Source organism: Lactuca sativa, chromosome 8 (genome assembly GCF_002870075.4).
Source record: "Lactuca sativa cultivar Salinas chromosome 8, Lsat_Salinas_v11, whole genome shotgun sequence".
In the NCBI taxonomy this organism is placed as follows: Eukaryota; Viridiplantae; Streptophyta; class Magnoliopsida; order Asterales; family Asteraceae; genus Lactuca; species Lactuca sativa.
Genome location: NC_056630.2, coordinates 49817811 through 49837867, shown reverse-complemented (window position 1 = coordinate 49837867; position 20057 = coordinate 49817811). Strand labels below are relative to the sequence as shown.

Here is a 20057-nt window from a genome sequence, read left to right as displayed (position 1 = left end):
TGAATATAAATACTATATATGAGGAGTTGTTTTTCATGGATAAAATGCTAGGTAATAATAGACAAGAGCCTAAAATTAAAGAAATAAAAAACATATATATATATATATATATATATATATATATATATATATATATATATATATATATATATATATAAACCGGTTTCGGCGGATACCCAACGGGTAGCGGTTCCAAAATTTTGAGATCCGGAACCGGAACCACTTAAGGCGGTTCCAAGACTTTAGGAACTGGAACCGGAACCGCTTAGGTCGGTTCCGGTTCTGGAACCAGCGGTTCCAAGGCGGTTTCGGTTCCAAAAACAGGTACCCGATTACGATGCTCACCCCTAGTTAAACCACTCCCTCCATCGGTTTTCGTTCCAACCAATTCGACCGACCGATTCAAACCGGTTTTTAAAACATTACTGTCCTCTCTTATTCTACAAACCAAATGCTATCTTAGACATGGAGAACAAAGAAGAAATATAGTAGTATTATTGCAAATTAATTTTCAAGAGTACTATAAATGTTGGGTCAGAAATAAATCGAGGATAAATCTTGCAATTCACTCACTTTCGCGTCATAGATTCCTTATCCATGAGGACCATATTTCTCGTGACTTCGTTGAGTTGAATGATAGAACGTAGTATCTTCTCACAGACACTATCATCAGATTCCGATCATCATCTACGGTGAGTTCTTCCGCTTCATATTCATATGTTAGGTTTTAAGCAATTTCTCCTGTGTATTTAACTATGCTCATCTAGCTTAATCGGTCTGGATCCAGACTTTCTCTTGTTAATCATGCATGTCGGATCTACCCGAACTCCAACACATGGCATTTAATTTCGCGATTTTTGTGCATCATGCCCTAATTTTTGGTAAATTAGTTCAATTTATTTGTACTAGTGTGATAACTGATAAGCTTGTAAGGGAGCTAAATTGGTGTTAATATCATAACTGAAGATGTTACACAAAGGAGACATTCGAATAATATCTAATAAGACTGCATTAAACTGTGTATTAATTAGTGTGTGATCGAGTGTATATAGTATTATAGTATATGAAGACCTGCAAATCTTCTTTCTTTTTTTACAATTTACAATAGTTTCCTAGTTTCTGCAAATCAATCTGGGTTGACTAAAGGGAGATCTTGGAATTTTGTTTCAGCGCGTTCATATTATTTCCCTAAAAGAGAACTTCTTATGATGAAGTCTTAACCATTGGGTTTTTTCAAATTAATTTACATTATTAAAAACAAAAATTCATTAAACTAACCATTATAAGCTATTAAAAAAACAAAAACTTTTTTTTTCCGGTTTTTGAAAAATGACCACTTCTCCTAATGTTCCATTACGGACCATTGTTCGAATTCCAGAGTTCTTTTTTCCTTTTTTGCAATTGTTTTCAAAGATATCTCTCTATTTATGTCCGAATGTTATTTCGAAGTGTTTAATGTCACCGTTTTCTATCTGATTTTATGCCTTAATATGGTATATATTTCACATTTATTATGGTCTAGCTTTTTGTTAGATTTTAGTAAAAGCGAAAATTTTCTCTCGAAATTCGGGAAACGTTTATCGGATTTCGGACTAGTTCTTGAAAATCCAAAGTTTTTTTTTTCTTTTTCCGAACCTTAAATTTTAATTCGGAATCCAGAATGTCAGTCCAAAATGTACTTTTTATCAAAAAAAGTGTTTTTGTTTGATCCGGAATGCCCCATACCGGACTTGCTGGTTATTTTGCCAAAGAAATAATTTTTCGGTTATTTTCTTTAAATACACATTACAATATGGTTAGATTACTTAATTTTCCTATTAAAAAACATAATTGATCATACAATATACAACAGATTCTATAAACTTACTTACTATAGCAGGAAAGCACCATGGCCGATGCTCTTGCTGTTCACTTAGCTGAGTTGCTCAAGCTGTTGGAATCACAAGATCACATGGAAGATATAATTGAAGCTTTTAATGTTCTCATGAATTACCTCAAAGAGATGATGCGTGGGTATGAAAACAATGAAATGTATGTTCTGTTTACAAAAATAGAACAATGGAAAACTTCCATTCGTCATTGGTATTATTTTGAACCAGAATCAACACCAAAGGATATGATCATAGAGAATTGTGAAAAACTCTGTGACATCAGATTTAGCTCAAACATAGATGGAGACGAAATTGTTGTGGGCTTTGATGATGAAGTGCAAACATTACTTGATCAACTTACTCGAACTTCAACAAAGCATTTCCAAGTTATCTCAATCACAGGAATGGCTGGACTTGGTAAGACGACTTTAGCAAGAAAGTTGTACAAAAATCCGTTAATTGAGTACATGTTTGACATTCGAGCATGGACTTGTGTTTCTCAAGTATATTCGAAGAGAGATTTGTTACTAGGGATATTAAGATCTTTCATCCATGATTGTATAGACGAGACGTATACAATGAGAGACGAACAGTTGGGGGAAAAGCTATATAGACTCTTAAAGGGTAGAAAATATTTGGTAGTCTTTGATGATATCTGGGATTGTATGGCCTGGAATGATCTCAAAATTTATTTTCCAGATGACAAAGTTGGAAGCCGAGTTGTCTTTACCAGTCGTGACATTGATGTGAGTTTACATGTAAGGGCGTCCATAACTGCTCACATCTTGCGTCTCCGTACTGAAAATGAAAGTTGGGACATATTTCAGAAGAACGTATTTAGAATCGGAATATGCCCTTCTTGGTTGGAGGTGGTTGGAAGGGAAATAGCAAAAAAATGTCAAGGTTTGCCTCTTGCAATTGTTATAACTGCAGGTTGTTTGCAGAATAAATGGTCACTTTTCTCGTGGATAGAAGTTTCTAGAAATCTACATTCGTTAATGGTTCGTGATCCAAGTCAATACATGGACTCGCTGGTGTTAAGCTATGAAAATTTACCTCCTCACCTAAGGCATAGTTTTCTCTTTCTTGGAGTATTTCCTGAGGACTATGAGATCCCAGTGACAAAATTGATTTGGCTATGGATTGCTCAAGGACTCATACATCCAATTGGAAACAGAGTGGTGGAGGATATTGCAGATGGTTTCTTGAGGGAATTAATCAAGAGAAGTCTGCTTATGACTACCAAAAAGACGGCTAATGGCCAAATTAAAGCATGTCGTATCCATGACTTATTGCGGGATTTGTGTTTGAGAAAAGCCAAGGAAGAATGTTTTTTGCCACAGATATATATGAGAGTACCATCACAAAGACCCTCTCTGGTTCCTGCTATCCATTTGAGTTGGGCCATGTTCAAGTTGCTGGATCAGTTAGTTAGTGAAAGATATGAATCCCTTATGATTCTAGATATGGAGTCTGTCCCTATCTCCATATTTCCATCTGGCGTATCACAGCTTTCTAATTTGAGATACTTGGCTATCCAAGCTCGTGATGGAAGTCCCGAAGCATCAATATCAAAGCTTGTCAACCTACAAATGCTGATAATATTATCGAGGAAGAATATTGTTATGCCAAAAACCATATGGGATATGGCAAATCTAAGGCACATATGTATCAAAGGAGGGGAAAATCTTATCGAGGAGAAGAATGGTTGTTGCAGTGGGTTGGGTAGCCTGCAAACCTTATCCCAAGTAAGTCCTCACTCATGCCACAATATATTTTCAAGGACTCCCAATCTTAGGAAGCTTGGATTTTGTGGCCCCTTGATATCAAACCTAGGTGATCTTGAATTTCCAAATATCCGCTCTTTGAAGCACCTTCAAAAGCTGAAGTTATCAAATACAATTCCCTACCCTGAACTAACGAGGTCGTGCAATCCTCTTATGTTTCCTTCAAATCTAAAGAAACTGACATTGTCAAATATTGGGTTGGATTGGGATGAGACGTGGACCTTCGCATGGCTACCAAATCTCGAGGTTCTAAAATTAAGAGTTCATGCCTGCGTTGGAGAAAAGTGGGAAACAAGCGACACGGTATTTCAGAGACTGAGAGTCTTGAAATTGCATGATTTGGACTTGAGGCAATGGGTAAGCTCTTGCGATACTTTCCCAAGGCTGCAATGTTTGGTGGTTCGCCATTGCTTAAATCTTGAAAGCATCCCAATGGGTTTAGGGAAGATTCTGACACTGGATATGATTGAAGTAAGCGGGTGTAGTAGTTCTGCACATTACTCAGCATTAGAAATTCAGAAAAAACAAGAGCAAGAAGGAAACTGTTTCTTGAAAGTCAATGCAACCAACAATGTTTCAGGTAGTCGCTCAGAAGACTTAACCGAACAACCAACAGAGTTTTAGTCGAGAAAATTTAGGAAACATCAACGTTCCCAGGTTAGCATATTTTGGATTTACTTTTTTTTTTTTTTTAGATACTAAATAGTTGTTGATCAGGTTGTTTTGCGGATATAGGACACCAAACAAACTGATTTGAATCATGTGCCGAGCATTTGAACTCATTAACTAACTTTATGATTTTTCTACTATATTGATTTCTAACATCTTGTATTGATTTTATTTATTTATCTTTCAGGATGAAGATGACCGAACTAGTTTGAGTTTTTAAATGATGAATTTGTTACGATCCCACGTCGGCCAAATGAAAGTTTGATTGGCAGCTTATAAGTTTAGGTGTCCCCTCCCCTTCGAGCTAGCTTTTGGGAGTGAGTTCTACAACTAGGCTTATGACATGATGCAAGCCTAGTCTAGTATGAGAAGGCTTTAGACCAGAAGGTGTGGGCAACTAGATGTAACACTATTTTGGTGCCACATCATCAATGGTGTTACTTTTTTTCCATTTTATAATTTGTTTTTTATTTATTTCGATTTTTTTTTAAATTGAGACAAATATTTTTTAAATATAAAAAATAAATAAAACATAATGTTTAAAAATTATAAAAAACAATTAAAAAAAAAATTAGATTAAAATTAACATAAAGACTAAATTACACATAATATCCAAAAACAAAAAAAGAAATAACATCCAAATTCAAAAAAAAAATAAATAAATAAATAAAAAATACAACGTTATTCGTTATCGTTATTGTTACCATAGAAGATATAATCCGCCAAGTCTTCTCGAAGTTGTCTGTGTTTATTTGCGTCCTGAATGTCAACAACGCGATGCAAATAATCTGTTGTTCCTGGTTGAAACTGAACGTGCTTGAGCTCCGTTGGGATATAGTGTGCAATATTTCGCCCTTTATCTTCTACTACCATGTTATGCATTATGATACATGATACATGATATATCGTAAAGTTTTTAAATCCAATGGTCGTGCTGCATGTTTGACTATATGACACTTCGCCTTCAGCACTTCAAAAGCACGTTCCACATCCTTACGTGCTCCTTCTTGTCTTCTCTTAAAAAAATTGTCTCATTCTTCAACCGAGTGGCGGAATGCCTTCACGAATGTGGAATACTGAGGATATATTCCATCTGTAAGGTAATACCCATATTTGTATTCGTTTCCATTCACCGTGAAAGGAGCATCGGGGGCTTTTCCATTCAAAAGATCGTCGAATATTGGCGACTGATCAAGAATGTTGACGTTGTTGTTGGAACCCGCAACCCCAAAAAATGCATGTCAAATCCATAAATCTTGAGAAGCGACAACCTCTAACACCAATGAAGGTGATCCGTGATGACCACTTGCGTATTGCCCTTTCCATGCTACCGGAAAATTTTACCATTTCCAGTGTGTGCAATCAATGCTTCCGATCAGTCCGGGAAACCCATGGCGTTCTTCATGTGCCGCATACAATTCTTGCAAATCATGCAACGAAGGTTTCCGCAAATACACGTCTCTAAAAGTTTCAACAACACCCCTTGACAATGTATACAAACTCTCTCTTACTGTTCTTTCGGACATTCTCATATAGTCGTCCATGGTGTCGGGTGACTCCCCCATAGCCATCAAACGAATGGCCGCAGCACATTTCTGCAACGTTGTAAACCCCCGTCTACCTCTAGCATCATATCTTAATTGAAAAAATTCGTACCTAAATATAAATTAACTACAGTTTAAAAATATATTGCATATGTTGTAAAATTAAAGAAACATGTAATACATTTTTATTTATTTTGTATAAAAATATAGTAAACAAATGATACCGGCTTTCCAAGGCGTTGGCGATTCGTAAGAACACATCCTTACTCAAACGAAATCTTCTTTTGAAGTCCTTCGCCCCGTATACACAATTATCCGCAAAGTAATCGCGATATAGATGTTCGTGTCCTTCCTCGCGATTTCTGTTTAATATCGCACGCCTTGTTAGTAGCGGGGCTGGGTCTGGTTGTAGCAGGTCAGTAGCGTAATAATGATACATCATCCTAAAGAGAATATCGTCATCTGAATCATCGGACGAGTCGAAAGGATCCATATTTTTTTTAAGATAATTGAAAGTATGTAGAGAGGAGAAGAGAAAGTATGTGAAATTTTTAATAAAATTAGAGGTATTTATAGGATAAAATGTTTTTTTTTAATAATTAACTTTTTTTTTCAAACCATTGCAAATTAAAACTCAAACGGTCAATTTTCTTCCGTTTCTTCCGGTCGCCACGCCAACGAGAATCACCCTCGACAAGTTGCAATGAGCAGGGGGGGCGGTGTTCCCCCCGTTACGACGGCGTCGAGAGATGCCACATCACCCGCGTCGAACCTCGTTTGGCCCATACCGGCTACTCTTATATCGGAATTCTGCTTGTATCTGATTCATAAGTTGTTATGCCAAATAAGTGTACTTTAAAAAAGTTAATAAAAAAAAAAACTTATACTTTTTAAATGTGGTTTCATGAATATAGTTTATAGTTACTTGAATATGCAATATAAGTATTTATAAAGGTGAGATTTTTGTATATGTGGAGATGGATTTGTTACTTGACATATTAAGCTCCTTTATCTATGCCATTTCAAAGGAGATCTATAAATGAGAAAGTAGTCAAGTACATACTAACGGAAAGGAACCGAGATTTTACTTGGTTCAATTAAGGTTGATGAAACTCTAGTCTGCCTTCATGGCAAATTGGCAATCTCTGTTATTATTTCTTATTTTCTTCTTTTTCAATTACACAATCTGTTGTTCTGAGCTCTCTCAAAATACACAGCAATTACAAAGACCCTCCCAAGTTATCCTATTACATATCTAAGAACCCACTTCCCCCTACATTGCATCTCAACCGTTCGATGAGATAGCCAATCCAACGGGTGGGGTGCCTTATCCGGTTTAACCTAATACCGGCGACACGCATGTCGCCGCTAAAACCCTAAAAAAGTCGCCGCTAATTGTCTGATAAAAATGACGCGGTACCCTTCCCTCCAGTTTGTCGCCGCTATTAACAATTGTCGCCGGTATTGATCCTCGCGTCGCCGCTAATAGTGTCGCCGCTATTGATGATCGCAGATAAAAAAAAACGCACGCAGATTACAGTTCCTCTTCATTTCCCTTTCTGTTTGCTTCGAGTTCCTTCACCATATTTCCGATTTTCTTCTTCAATCAGCTTCTTTCAAGCAAATTTCTCCCCTCATTGTTCCAAGCAAGTGTCCCTAGGTGTGGTTAAAGCTTTGGGATCAATTTCTTGAAGAAAGGTAAGTTTATTTTGATGATTTCATTTTTGTGTTGTATGAATGATAATAAATTGCTCACGTTCTTTATTTTTGGTGGTGTTGTTTTGGATTAGAAGCATTGTTCCAAGCAAGTGGTTAAAGCTTTGGGATCAATTTGTAGGTGCCTCCATTTGTTGAAGAAAGGTAAGTTTTTTTTTATGATTTCTTTTTTATTTTGTATGAATTTTGATTTGTAGCTTTATATAGTGATTGAATGATAATAAATTGTTCATATTTTTGTTTTTGGTGGTATTGTTTTGGATTAGAAGCAAGTTATTCAATTTTTTGTTTGTGGTTATTTAATTGCAATTAGTTGTATAGCTTCAAGTTGTATTTATATGTGAAATTATGTGATAATTGTCATATGTGAAAATTGGATTGTATATTTTGTATTTGTTTGAATATATGTGAATTTGGTATATATATTCCAATGTATGTGTGTTTGATGTATATATATTCCAATGTATGTGTGAATTTGGCCACATTAGAGGCATTGGCCGCAAACCTTCTGGTCTCCCGACGATTCCACAGCCTTCGCAACCATCACAACCACCATCACAACCATCACAGGTAAAATAGCAATCTACTTTAGCATCGTAAAATGCATGTTGATTTGGTAGTTTGGTGATTATTTGCTAAAAAGTTTGGTAATTTGGTTTTCTATCTTACTTTAAAAATAACAATGTATTTTGATAGTTTTTGTTTATGTTTGACAATCTAACTTATAAGTTTATATATATTGTTATTAATTATGTAGTTGGAAAATCTTCGTGCAATGCTCGCCGACCCGGCATGTAGGGATGAGCTTTATTCGTTTTTTCAATCCCAAAATAATCAAGGGAACGATGGGAACGACGATGAGGGTATGTAAGAATGGGTTTTATTTGCATATGTTGTCTCGTTTTGCTACTTGGTAGATTGTAAAAATTTTGTTGTTTTGCTACTCGGATAGTATGACTTTTGATATTTAATTGTATTTTGGATGTTTGTTTGACACTATTATGTTTGATATTTAATAGGATGTTTGTTTTGTAATTAGCGTCGATACTATTGGTTTTGATATTTAATCGAATATTGTTATTACCGGCGACACTTTTACCTGCGATATTATCACCGGCAACGAAAATCATTTTTTTTTAAAAAAAAATTGAAAAACAATTACCGGCGACGCTTTTACCGGCGACAGAGCTCATTACCGGCGACACTTTTGCCGGCGACACTTTTACCGGCGACAAACGTCATTCCCGGCGACAACATTATTAGCGGCGACAATACTCATTAGCGGCGACATACTAATAGCGGCGACTATTATCATTACCGGCGACAAGCTGATCAATAGCGACGAGGCAGTAGCGGCGACTTATTACCGGCGACGCGTCGCCGCTATTATCATTACCGGCGACTTTTGGGAGTTTTACCGGCGACTTTTGTCGCCGGTAATGGCCTTTTTCCTTGTGGTGTCTAGAGTGTGTATTAACAAATTTGGTTAAAATTGGCTGCAAAATTAGTATTGGGTCATGTGTTGGGCGTTAACCTAAAATTGAGGAATCAAAAGTTAAATAGGTCAACTTAAATCAACTTTAATTTTACTTATTTGATAGCATTAATGTGTTAGTAAAACTTGCGAGTAATTTCAGAAGCACAAGGCTGAAGAAAACCTGAGTATAGGAAATAGGTATCAAGAAATCTGTTAGACACTATAACAACAAGATCCAAGAATCCCAGTAAAATGGAAGAAGGGGACTTCATCACCTATAAGACGTCCACCATGTGCATAAAACGAGGTTTTATAAAAGAGATAAAGGGAGAGTAAGTCAAAGGTTAGACACTGTGAGATGACTTAAAAAGTCAATTGGTAAGACACTGATTTAGAGGGAAAATGTTAAACTTGATTGATGGAAAGAGAAATATAAATCATTTCTAGATGCCTAAGCTTAAACTAGAGATGATGCTAAGTGTTAACATAATCAAAGTATGGAAATTGATTGTGTAGAAAGATATAAACTATTAAGTATTAACTATCTAATTCTCATTTATGTCAAGCAACTTACCTTTGGAGCTAATAATATGGGATCAAGAGAAGATTGCTAAATAATAGGTTACTTATTATCTTTTTATAGAATTGACATCTAATCAAATCTCTTAATTGATTCAGTTACGGGCATGATTATATCTTTAGCTTATTGGTATCGATTTGTTAATTTGGAGAAATTGAGTTTTGTCAAACACTTCCTTCTAATGAAAAGACATAGTTTATTGGTAAGTTTGGATATATACAATCAACTTACAGCCTTTATTATAAATCCAACTATAAGCAATCCCCACAGTTAAAAATAAATGTACGAAAATGAAGGCTTGAAATATCCTAAATAAAGCTCCAGCAGAGATCCATCCATCTGTAAACTTCAGTTTTCCAAATTCAAAAATGTTTTTATTTTGTTTTTACTTTGTATGATACATAGAGGCAGGCTGCAGAAAATATCCACCATACATGACATCCTAATTCACAAATAACTAGCACAAAATATGCTAACAATACGACATAAATACATACTTGACGTGCACCTTTTGGCCAATCATTAATTTCAAATCTTATTTAGTTTGTATATAACATCCACAGCATATGATACAAGCAGGATTAGTCATTTGAAAATCCAAACTAGTCGAATTAAAATCATCCTGTAGATAAATAAACAAAAATCATGTTATAATATAATATAACACTACAAACAAAACATCATTTAATGGCACACAAAAAGTGCCACTGAATACTTAAAAAAAGTGCCACTAAATGTCTCAAAGATAATTAGCGGCACAAATAAAAAGTAGCACTAGAAATGCTCCCACTAAAACCCTTTAGTGACACTTTTCAGTTTTGTCGCTGCAGTTTTTAAGGGTTCAGTGACATTTTTTTGTTTGTCACGATAGACAAAAACTATTTTGTGGCACATAAGTTGTGCCGCTAAAAACTCATGAAATTCTAATATTGATCCCCTATTTAGTGGCACTTTTTTATTTGCCACAATACAATAATATAATGTGGTATATATTTTAAAGCGCTAATTACACATGATTTCAAAATTCATGCTACTTATAGCAACACATAAAAAAATAATTTAATTGTAATCCGTTGAAAATAATAATAGTTTCGTTGTTGATATTTTGAATCTTTTAAACAATAGTCTACATAAATGCCAAATAAGTCTAAAGTTGCACATGAAGCATCATCACTCACTAATCCTACCCAAAACTCGAAGGCATCACAATCAACAAAGGCAAATCCATATGTAGTTGAATCATCATCAAGACTTCTGATACCCCCTACACAATTGTAATTATTAATGAATATGGTTATATTTAAATAATATTAATATATCGGCAATGACAACAAAATCTTATATAACTCAAAAGTATATACCTCCTTTATAACAAGAAGATGTACAACTTAAGGCCCAATGTTTCCATTGATCAAGGTTGATGGCGTAAGGATACTTGCTAGTTTTCTTTGGGTTACCTATAAACATTTAGGAACATAATATTTAAATAAATAATGACACATTATCTACAAATGAAAAAATATCACACTTAATAATAACATAAATGGAAATATATTTAGGTCACAAAACTTACAGTAGTAGACCCCCTTACATCAGTAGAACCCTTACACCAGTAGACCCCCACGGTTTTGCTTGCTCTGATGTTTCCAATTGCTCCACTCGCCTAACTTTATATCTTCAAATTTTCCGTAAAAAATGAAAAGATTTTGAGCATTTTAGTAACTTACGCAGGAGCCAGTAGCTTTTCAATTGCATTGTCGTTGATACAAACTTACAAAAATGCAAAAAAATAGATGATAATTCGTTGTTGGCCAAAATACCAATCTAGAGTTATTGATCATGAGCCCAGCTTGCCCTGTAAAAGTGGGGGTAGGGGTAGGTGGAAAATGAATCAATATATATATATATATATATATATATATATATATATATATATATATATATATATGTTAGATTAATTATAACAACTATGTCGTGAATCAAGCTACTTACCAATTCTTCCTTTTATTCTTTTCTTACCCCAGCAAAACTTTAGCCACTTACCAATTTTTCCTTTCTTAAACAAACATGGATAATTCTTGGTTTATGTCCTTTTGTAGTTAGTAATTCCATATCTCTATCAATTTAGAATATAAGGTCAAAACAAGAACAGAAAACCAATACTACACTGATGTATTGATAAGACTCAAAATAACAAGATAAACCTAGCGATTTGATAGTGATTCGAGAGCCTATCTTGTCCCAATGTATGAAATACCATATTTCTCACAAGATATATGATGATATCCACATACTATCTACCCTCTTATAAGCACTGTTGCAACAAACTAAGTAAACATAAATACCCAAAAGACCCCCACCACCAATAGTTTGCTCTTTATTTATTTGATTTCCTAATTTACCCCTTCTAAACTACTTGAATAAAATTTGAGTTGTTGCAAAATAAAGTTATTACCTGAAGTTATAGTCTGGATACATGTGGTACAAAGTCAAAATCAGACATATCAACATCTTTCAGCTGTTTAACAAACATGATATTGAAACAAAACCAAATCAGATAATTATCCAATCTAACTAGATGAATAATTAAGTTAACCTAGGTAACGGTTGCATCACCACCTGGATCTATTAGAAATATATTCAGCTGGTGACCCGGCATCAGGAGAGTTACCAAGATAATCAAGAATCAGAACTGAAATTTAAAAACAGAAATCAGACAACTTTATAAAAGAAACCAAACATTAGGAATCACTATTAAAGACCCATTATTTAATTTTTATTATTCTACAATTATAACTTATTTTCCAAAATAAGAGATTCGGTTATCCAAGCCTGTATGTTCACATGATTAAAAGGTAAAAACCAAGTGGGAATTTCAAAAGTTGAAGTTTTTTACATAAGAACCTGTGATTTACAAATTATCCCAAAACATAGATTCTACTCACAAGAATAAGCTTTAATACATCCCTAGGGTACGTTGTCCAAGGTTGAGGTAATCTAGAAAAGCATTTATTTTGTAGAATAAGAAAACACTACTTCAGATAACACTAGATTTAATGTAGAACCAAAAAAAATGAGAAAATTAAAGGATTTTATTAACTATACAAGAATATAGATAACAAGTACCGTTGGAAAGGGGTGTATTCCAAGTACTTCATGATGCTGAATGCTGTAATGAAATGGGTTCCATATGCATTTGAAAATGTGCACCTTTCAAACTTCTTGAACTACAAGGGAAAATGAAGAAAATAAGAAATTAGGATCAACTAACTAGGGAGAGATTACTATCAGTTAAATACTCAATTTACATACACAAATTCCATTCAAAAGAGAAGAGTCTTCTTTTTCTCTTGGGTAAATCAAATATGTTGTCTAGAACTCTAAACTCCCTGTTGTCCAGTTAGAAGTTATTCTTTACGATGTTGGTTATTCGGATCACTTGATGAATTGCTTTTTCTCACATTTTCATGCCCGTAAGACCTACGTTTTAAGATCGAAAGCAATCGAGTCTTAATAATCTTACTCTGGATATCGATCTTATAAGCAACAAATTTAAACAAGAAATAAGATGAAGTCTTCAATTCGTTAGATCATCATACATCATGACAAATTTGGGGTGTATGAACCAGTAGCAAAAAGTCAACTGCCAATATATGTCAATTTCAAATACATATGAACTTTTTTTGCTAATAAATCAACTGCAAGTTGAGAAAAATAATGAAATTAACAAGTAGGTTGAATTGTTTACCATATTCAACAGTCAAGGAGAACAAAAATCCAGCTGGAGTTCTATTCTTCCTGATGATGTTTTAACTAGCTGAATCCATAGCTCTAAAAGACGATGAAAAATCCAAATTACTTTGATTTGCGTACTCATAACCACCGGAATCCGAAACTCGCCATGAACTGCAACCGTGTGTCATATCCGTTGACTGAGGTGGAAGATCTTGGTTATGAATTGGTGTTTCTCTCCTTTCCTGCTTCATAGGTGTTGACGCCAATGATAGATTGTCTGGAAAGTCTGGAACTCACGTAAATCATATTCGGATTTCTTTTGTTGCTTAAAGAACCTTTCCTCCCGCTCGTGATTCGAGGCGGTGGTGATAAGATCCAGGAATTTCTGTTCTCTGTTCTCGTTGAGTATATTCCAAATGAAGGAGTTCGGAGAAGAGCGATAACGCAATAAGAAGATCTGATTCTCTGATGTTGATTTTGAGTTTCCTGATCGTAATCTAGATAAAAATTCAATGATATCAACTGTCTGTTCTTAGCAAACTCGCCATCAGCCGGATGTATGATGTATTGATGTTGTGAGCTGTGAAATGCGATCGATTAGGGCAAAAGAATTGGGGAAACGTCAAAGGCCACACATAATATAGGTCGATTCATTTTGGAGAGGGGATAAGAACTAAGAAGCGTGGATTTAGTGTTTTTAATGGCACAAAAATAGATGGGTAAACACAACAATTTAGTGGCGTATAAAAAAATGACAAGAAATATAGATGTTTTAGTGGCATTTTGAATATTTATGCCACTAATAAAGATTGATACTAGTGACATATATTATAAAGTGGCGTTAAATCTATTAATTTTATAATAGCATATAAAAATATGCCATTAAAAACACATTATAATGACATAAAAAAGATATGCCATTAAACATGCCACTAAATGACATTTTGTTTGAAGTGTAAAACTGTGAATAAACTAGAAATCTGGAAATGAGGCCTTGCTTATTCATGGTGAGGACAAGCCTCAAAATATATACACATATCAACCTAAAACAGGAAACAATAGTAAAGCAACTAGAAAAGCATCTAAACCCTAAGCTAGAAATACATATATCTAACAAAAACCAAAATCTTAAAGTAAATGAGTGATTATGAATGTTTTCACAAGTATTAATTATTTAAACAGTTTTCAGGTATGTTTCCGACCATGTCCATAATTCAAATCAGTTCTTTTTTCAGAGACCTATTATCGAGAATATTTTAGTATTAGTATTTGATTCAAATTTATGCAACAACTAATATCTCATATATGTATATCCAAAAAAAGGGCAAATCCAAAAGATACTAACCTGGGAATGTCAAATTTCTTGAAACATTTTTGGTTGCATGGACACTCAAGAAGGAGTTCCCTTCACTCTCTTGCTCTTCTTTGATTTTTAGTGCAGAGGCGTTAGCAGACACGTTACACCCCTGTACCTCAATCAGCTCCAGTGTCAAGATCCTGCCTACTTCCAGTGGGATACTCTTGAGTTTTAAGCAGTGATGAACCACTAAACGTTGTAGACAGGGGAAGTTATCCTTTGAACATTCCCATTCTCTTAACTCCAACCCTTGTAGTTTCAATATCTTAAGTCGTGCAAACTCTGCATCGCTTGTCTCCCATCTTTCTCCAATGCATGCATTAAATTTTAATTTCAAAACCTCCAGGTTAGGTAGCAAGGAGAATGTCCACATCTCTTCCCAATCCATCCCAATGTTTGACAATGTAAGTTTCTTTAGCATTTCAGGGAACATAATAGGATTGCAAGACCTTGTTGGTTCAGGGTACGTAACCGTATTAAATAACTTCAGTTCTTTTAGGTTCTGCAAGCAGCTTGTATTTGGAAATTCCAGATCACCTAGGCTTGAAATTAGGGGTCCACAAAACCCAAGCTTCCTAAGATTGGGAGTCTTTGAAAATATATTGTGGCAAGATTCGGGACTGACTTGGGATAAGGTTTGCAGGCTACCCAACCCACTGCCACAATCATCAGTCCCTGTTGAAGCTTGTACGAAACAAGGCTCTTCGATAATGTTTTCCCCTGATTTGATATATAGGTGCCTTAGATTGACCATGTTCCATATGGTTTTTGGTAAAACAACATTCTTCCTTGATGATATTATTAACATTTGTAGGTTGACAAGGTTGGATATTGATTCTTGAGGACTTCCTTGATGAGCTTGGATGGCCAAGTATCTCAGACTAACCAGTTGAACCACGTCAGAAGGAAATAAGGCAATTTGGATAGACTCGACATCTAGAATCCTAAGGGATTTGTATGTTTCACTAAGAACTAATCCACCATCATGGAGAACTCTGCCCAACTCAAATGGATAACACAAACCAGAGCTGATGGTACCTGAAGTTGAAAAATACTCAACAGGAGCATACCTGTAAACTTCTACTTCTGAAGAAAAAGTTTCTTCCTTGGCTTTTCTCAAGCACAGCTCCCGCAACAAGTCATGGATGCGGCATGCTTTAATTTGGCCATCATCCCTTTTTTTGGCAATCATTAGGAGGCTTCTCCTGATTAAATCCATCATGAAATCCTTTGCAACATCCTCCAAGATTCTGCTTCCACCTTGATCATGTATGAATCCTTGAGCAATCCAAAGCCAGATCAACTTTGTCACAGGAATCTCATAGTCCTCAGGAAATACACCAACAAAGAGAAAACACCATCTTAGGTGAGGAGGCAGATGGTTGTAGCTCAAAGAAAGTGTGTCCATGTATTGTCTTGGATCACGATCCATAAATGAACGCAAACTAAGAGCAATTTGCTTCCACCAACTGGGTTTATATGACGATTGATTTTTCACAAGACCTGAAGCTATAACAATGGCAAGAGGCAAACCCTCACATTTTCTTACTATCTCCCTTCCAGTTGGCTCCAAATAAGAAGGGCATATTCCGGATCTAAATACATTCATCTGAAATATATCCCAACTTTCATCTGTAGTACGAAGACGCAAAACATGAGAAGCTCTTGCTGCCCCTACATGTAAACTAATGTCTATGTCACGGCTAGTAAATACAACTCGACTTCCCACTTTGTCATCTGGAAAATAAATTTGGAGATCATTCCAGGCCTTAAAATCCCAGATATCATCCAACACCACCAGATATCTACGACCCTTTAAAAGTCTGTACAGCTTTTCCCCCAACTGTTCATCGCTCATTTTATGGATCTCCTCTGTAAGATCATAAATAAAAGAGGTCAATATGCCAAGTAACAAATCCCTCTTCACATATATTTGAGAAACACATGTCCATGCTCGAATGTCAAAGTGATATTCAATTAGTGGATCGTTGTGCAGTTTTCTAGCCAAAGTCGTCTTTCCAATCCCAGCCATTCCTACGATGGATATAACCTGGAATCGCTTTATTGAAGTTTGAGTAAGTTGGTCAAGTAGTGTTTCTACATCGTCATCGAACCCCACGATTTCTTCTCCTTCTACGTTTGATCCATATCTGATGTTACAGAGTTCTTCAGTAATCTCTAATATCGTATCCATCCAGCTTTTTTCAAATCCATCATGTGAATCAAATAATCCCCTAGCCAGCACTTCCATTTTATTAATCATGCCTTTTACTTCCACATTTTCATACCCTAGCATCATCTTCTTGAGGTGATTCACCAGATGATCCAAATATACACGCATCTTTTTCTGCCAATGTACTCTATCAACATATAAGAAATCATTTCTAGCTCTTCTATTACTATTCTTCAACTTCTTGATGAGAGGTATAAGACCCCGATCAGCCATGGTTCTTCCCTGAAACAGAATATATATATTGTCTTAATGGGTATATCAACAATAGCCTATGACCTTAGTAGTGAAGTGGATTAGCAGCAAAAACTAGCCTAATCTGCAACGTTGTCAAGGTCCACGATAAAAGCATTCCAAGTTTATTCATCTGACTTGTTGTCAATGACACGTCAAAGCTTAAGGAACCTAATGATCAATGTATACATTGTACAAGTTAACATATTTTGGACAGTTGTACTGTTAGCAGAATGTCAGAAACAGTAATAGACATTGCTGAACATTAATTAGTTTTATCAGCAAAACACAGAACAAAGAGCCAACTTGGGCTAGCCTACTGCCTCAGGTTCGATCCTGGGCTGAGGAGTACTAACATTGGTGTATGTTAACAATTACCAAATAAACTGCAGTAGAAAAAAAAAAAAAAAACAAACAAACAAAGAGCAGAGAAAACAAGAACACATAAACACAGAGGGCAGCACGGTTCAGAAGTCATACACGCCGAGAGCAGCAGGGAAAAACAGAAACACAAGGAGAAAGCAGCAGGTGATAACGAATTACCTTAAAGCGGCAGATCTGGAGTGAAGAGCAGAATATGCGAGATCGAATGTAGTTCCTTCAATGAGATTCTAGAGTTTTAAACAGTATTTCAGACTTTTAACTCAGGATAGAGTAGATGGATAAAACAACATTTGGGTCTTTTAGCTAATAGTGATGCAGGAACAGTGCGTTTACTTCAAACTAAAGTCCAAGGACTAACGCTCATGTGTTCCGGAGTTAATAATGGAAAGAAAAAATAAATAAATAAATAAATAAGGAAGAGGTTGGAAGATAGAAGAGAAAAGTGAAAGACGTTAATAGAAGTGTTTGATTATAGACATTTATTTGTTGACTATGAGTAACCCGTGGTTCTCATTCTTACATAATTAATTAAATTTTATAATAAAATTTAAAATTATTAATAAATGAATTTAAATAAATTATTAATTAAGAGATTTTTTTAGTTATATAAATTTTAATCGTTGATTTAAATAAATATGTGAAATTATATCATTTTATAATTCGTATTAATTTTATTTTAATTTTTATTCTAATGTTATTAAATTAATGTAATTATAATGAAAAATTTTAAAATTTGAAATTTAAAATGGAGTTGACAAGTGGCATGCATTAATTAAGAGACATAATAATGTGACACATGGCAAAAGGAGAATAAAATATACATTAATTAGGAGACCTAATAGAATGACACATGTCAAAAGAAAAATAAAACTATTCTTTTATTAGAATACTAGCTTATAACCCGTGGGAACCACGGTTACAAAATTAATTAAGCTTTTATAGTGAGCATTCAAAGTTATTAATCAATTATTTTAAATAAATTATTAATTAGGAGATTTTTTAGTTATATAAAATTATAATTATTGATTTTAAATAAATATGTGAAATTATATCATTTTATAATTTGTATTAATTTTATTTTAATGCTATTAATTTAATATAGATAGAGTGGAAAATTTAAAATTTAAAATAATAATCAATATGTTTATATGTGGCAAGTATTAATTAGTAGACATAATATGGTAACACGTGACAAAAGAAGAATAAAACATGCATTAATTAAGAGTTCTAATAAAATGACACATATCAAAAGGAAAATAAAATTATTCTTTTATTAGAATAGCAAGATGGAGATTTAATTTTTATTCTAACGTTATTAAATTAATGTAATTAGAGTGAAAATTTTAAAATTTGAAATTTGAAATGGAGTTGACAAGTGACATGCATTAATTAAAAGATATAATAATGTGACACGTGGCAAAAGGAGAATAAAATATACATTAATTAGGAGGTCTAATAGAATGACACATATCAAAATAAGAATAAAACTATTCTTTTATTAGAATAGGGAGATTCTGCAAATATACATCTATATTCTTCCACTAAAAAGAAGTATACATTGACATTTATACCCTTTCTTTTAAATGATGAAAATAGACATTCATACCCCCTTTGTTCAAAAAATGTTATAGATCTGTTTTCTTCTTCCTATGCCAACCATTTTTTAACAAATCTTTTAGTTAAGAGCCAACAAACTTTTTCTATAAACTAGAAACGTGTTCCCCGCGTTGCGGGGTTTGGAAGGTGTCGTTTTCGTGTGTAAGTATAGTACATTGCTTTAATTGGTAGGTACATAGTAAATTATGTTGTTATTGTCTACAATTCGTCCATTTACATAATACATAATAGTCAAATATGTTGTAGTATGCCACCAGTTGTTGATAGAATACAAAATCAATATGTGACATCCCCATTTTTACGGTCAGAAACGACCGATTTTGTTTATGCTTTAAAAAATTCAGAGTATCTCTTTTAATAAAAACTTTGCGGAATTTGTTCCCATAAAAACATGATAATTTCATTATCAAAGCATTTCCGAATAAATGCATTTTTATTCATTTTAAAACATTTGGGATGTCATCGTTAATACAGAAACATAAGCATAAACAGAACTTACATTCATTTATACTAGTGATCTACATCCCTTTAATCTCTCAGTGTAATGTAACTTCGTATCGACACCTGTGATACAAAATAAACTGAGTGGGTCAGGTTGGGAAACCTGGTGAGTACATAGGGTTTTCAACCCACAATAATATCATTATTATATTTAAACACCAAACAATCAACCCAATTACCCATTCCCATTATCTTCTTAAGGATTTACCCAAAGGATCAGCTAACCCTTGTTAATTAATTCCTAAGGATCATACTAAGGAAACAACATGAAGTCCATTGTTGCCAATGGCACAGTGGTCAAGCGCATCTGCTAATATTATCACTTAGGCGCAGCTGCCAGAATTGGGACTTTTTC

The 20057-nt window shown here is 34.4% G+C and overlaps 2 protein-coding genes across 9 annotated transcripts; one reads left to right on the top strand and one right to left on the bottom strand.

Moving 5' to 3' along the window:
• Positions 1 to 568: 568 nt before the first annotated feature.
• On the top strand, positions 569 to 4786 carry LOC111904382 (putative late blight resistance protein homolog R1A-10). 2 transcript variants are annotated; one of them, XM_023900153.3, is made up of 3 exons: positions 569 to 692; positions 1880 to 4315; positions 4515 to 4786. In XM_023900153.3, exon 2 carries the CDS (start codon positions 1889 to 1891, stop codon positions 4280 to 4282), a length of 2394 nt encoding a protein of 797 aa, XP_023755921.1. In that variant the 5' UTR covers positions 569 to 692; positions 1880 to 1888; the 3' UTR covers positions 4283 to 4315; positions 4515 to 4786. The 2 variants fall into 2 exon arrangements, with proteins under 2 accessions (XP_023755921.1, XP_023755920.1); XM_023900152.3 differs by having other exon boundaries at positions 1877 to 4315.
• Positions 4787 to 10691: 5905 nt separating this feature from the next.
• LOC111904383 (putative late blight resistance protein homolog R1B-16) lies at positions 10692 to 17988 on the bottom strand. 7 transcript variants are annotated; one of them, XM_052766224.1, is made up of 11 exons: positions 17744 to 17988; positions 17281 to 17371; positions 14725 to 17191; positions 13393 to 13959; positions 12957 to 13124; positions 12771 to 12871; positions 12264 to 12336; positions 11637 to 12162; positions 11218 to 11499; positions 11006 to 11101; positions 10692 to 10908 (listed from the first exon to the last, which is right to left on the bottom strand). In XM_052766224.1, exons 3-4 carry the CDS (start codon positions 17180 to 17182, stop codon positions 13898 to 13900), a joined length of 2520 nt encoding a protein of 839 aa, XP_052622184.1. In that variant the 5' UTR covers positions 17183 to 17191; positions 17281 to 17371; positions 17744 to 17988; the 3' UTR covers positions 10692 to 10908; positions 11006 to 11101; positions 11218 to 11499; positions 11637 to 12162; positions 12264 to 12336; positions 12771 to 12871; positions 12957 to 13124; positions 13393 to 13897. The 7 variants fall into 7 exon arrangements, with proteins under 7 accessions (XP_052622184.1, XP_023755922.1, XP_042753739.1 ...); XM_023900154.2 differs by lacking the exon at positions 17281 to 17371 and having other exon boundaries at positions 11218 to 11319; positions 11420 to 11499; positions 17744 to 17986; XM_042897805.1 differs by lacking the exon at positions 17281 to 17371 and having other exon boundaries at positions 11637 to 11760; positions 12100 to 12162; positions 17744 to 17986.
• Between the last annotated feature and the right edge of the window lie 2069 nt (positions 17989 to 20057).

Excerpts from the sequence above, each read along its gene's own strand:
- LOC111904382 (XM_023900153.3), top strand. The coding sequence starts at position 1,889 with ATGGCCGATGCTCTTGCTGTTCACTTAGCTGAGTTGCTCAAGCTGTTG.
- LOC111904383 (XM_052766224.1), bottom strand. The coding sequence starts at position 17,182 with ATGGCTGATCGGGGTCTTATACCTCTCATCAAGAAGTTGAAGAATAGT. Across the intron at positions 13,960-14,724 it reads AAGAAATTTGACATTCCCAG|CTCACAACATCAATACATCA; the intron begins GTTAGTATCTTT and ends CGCATTTCACAG.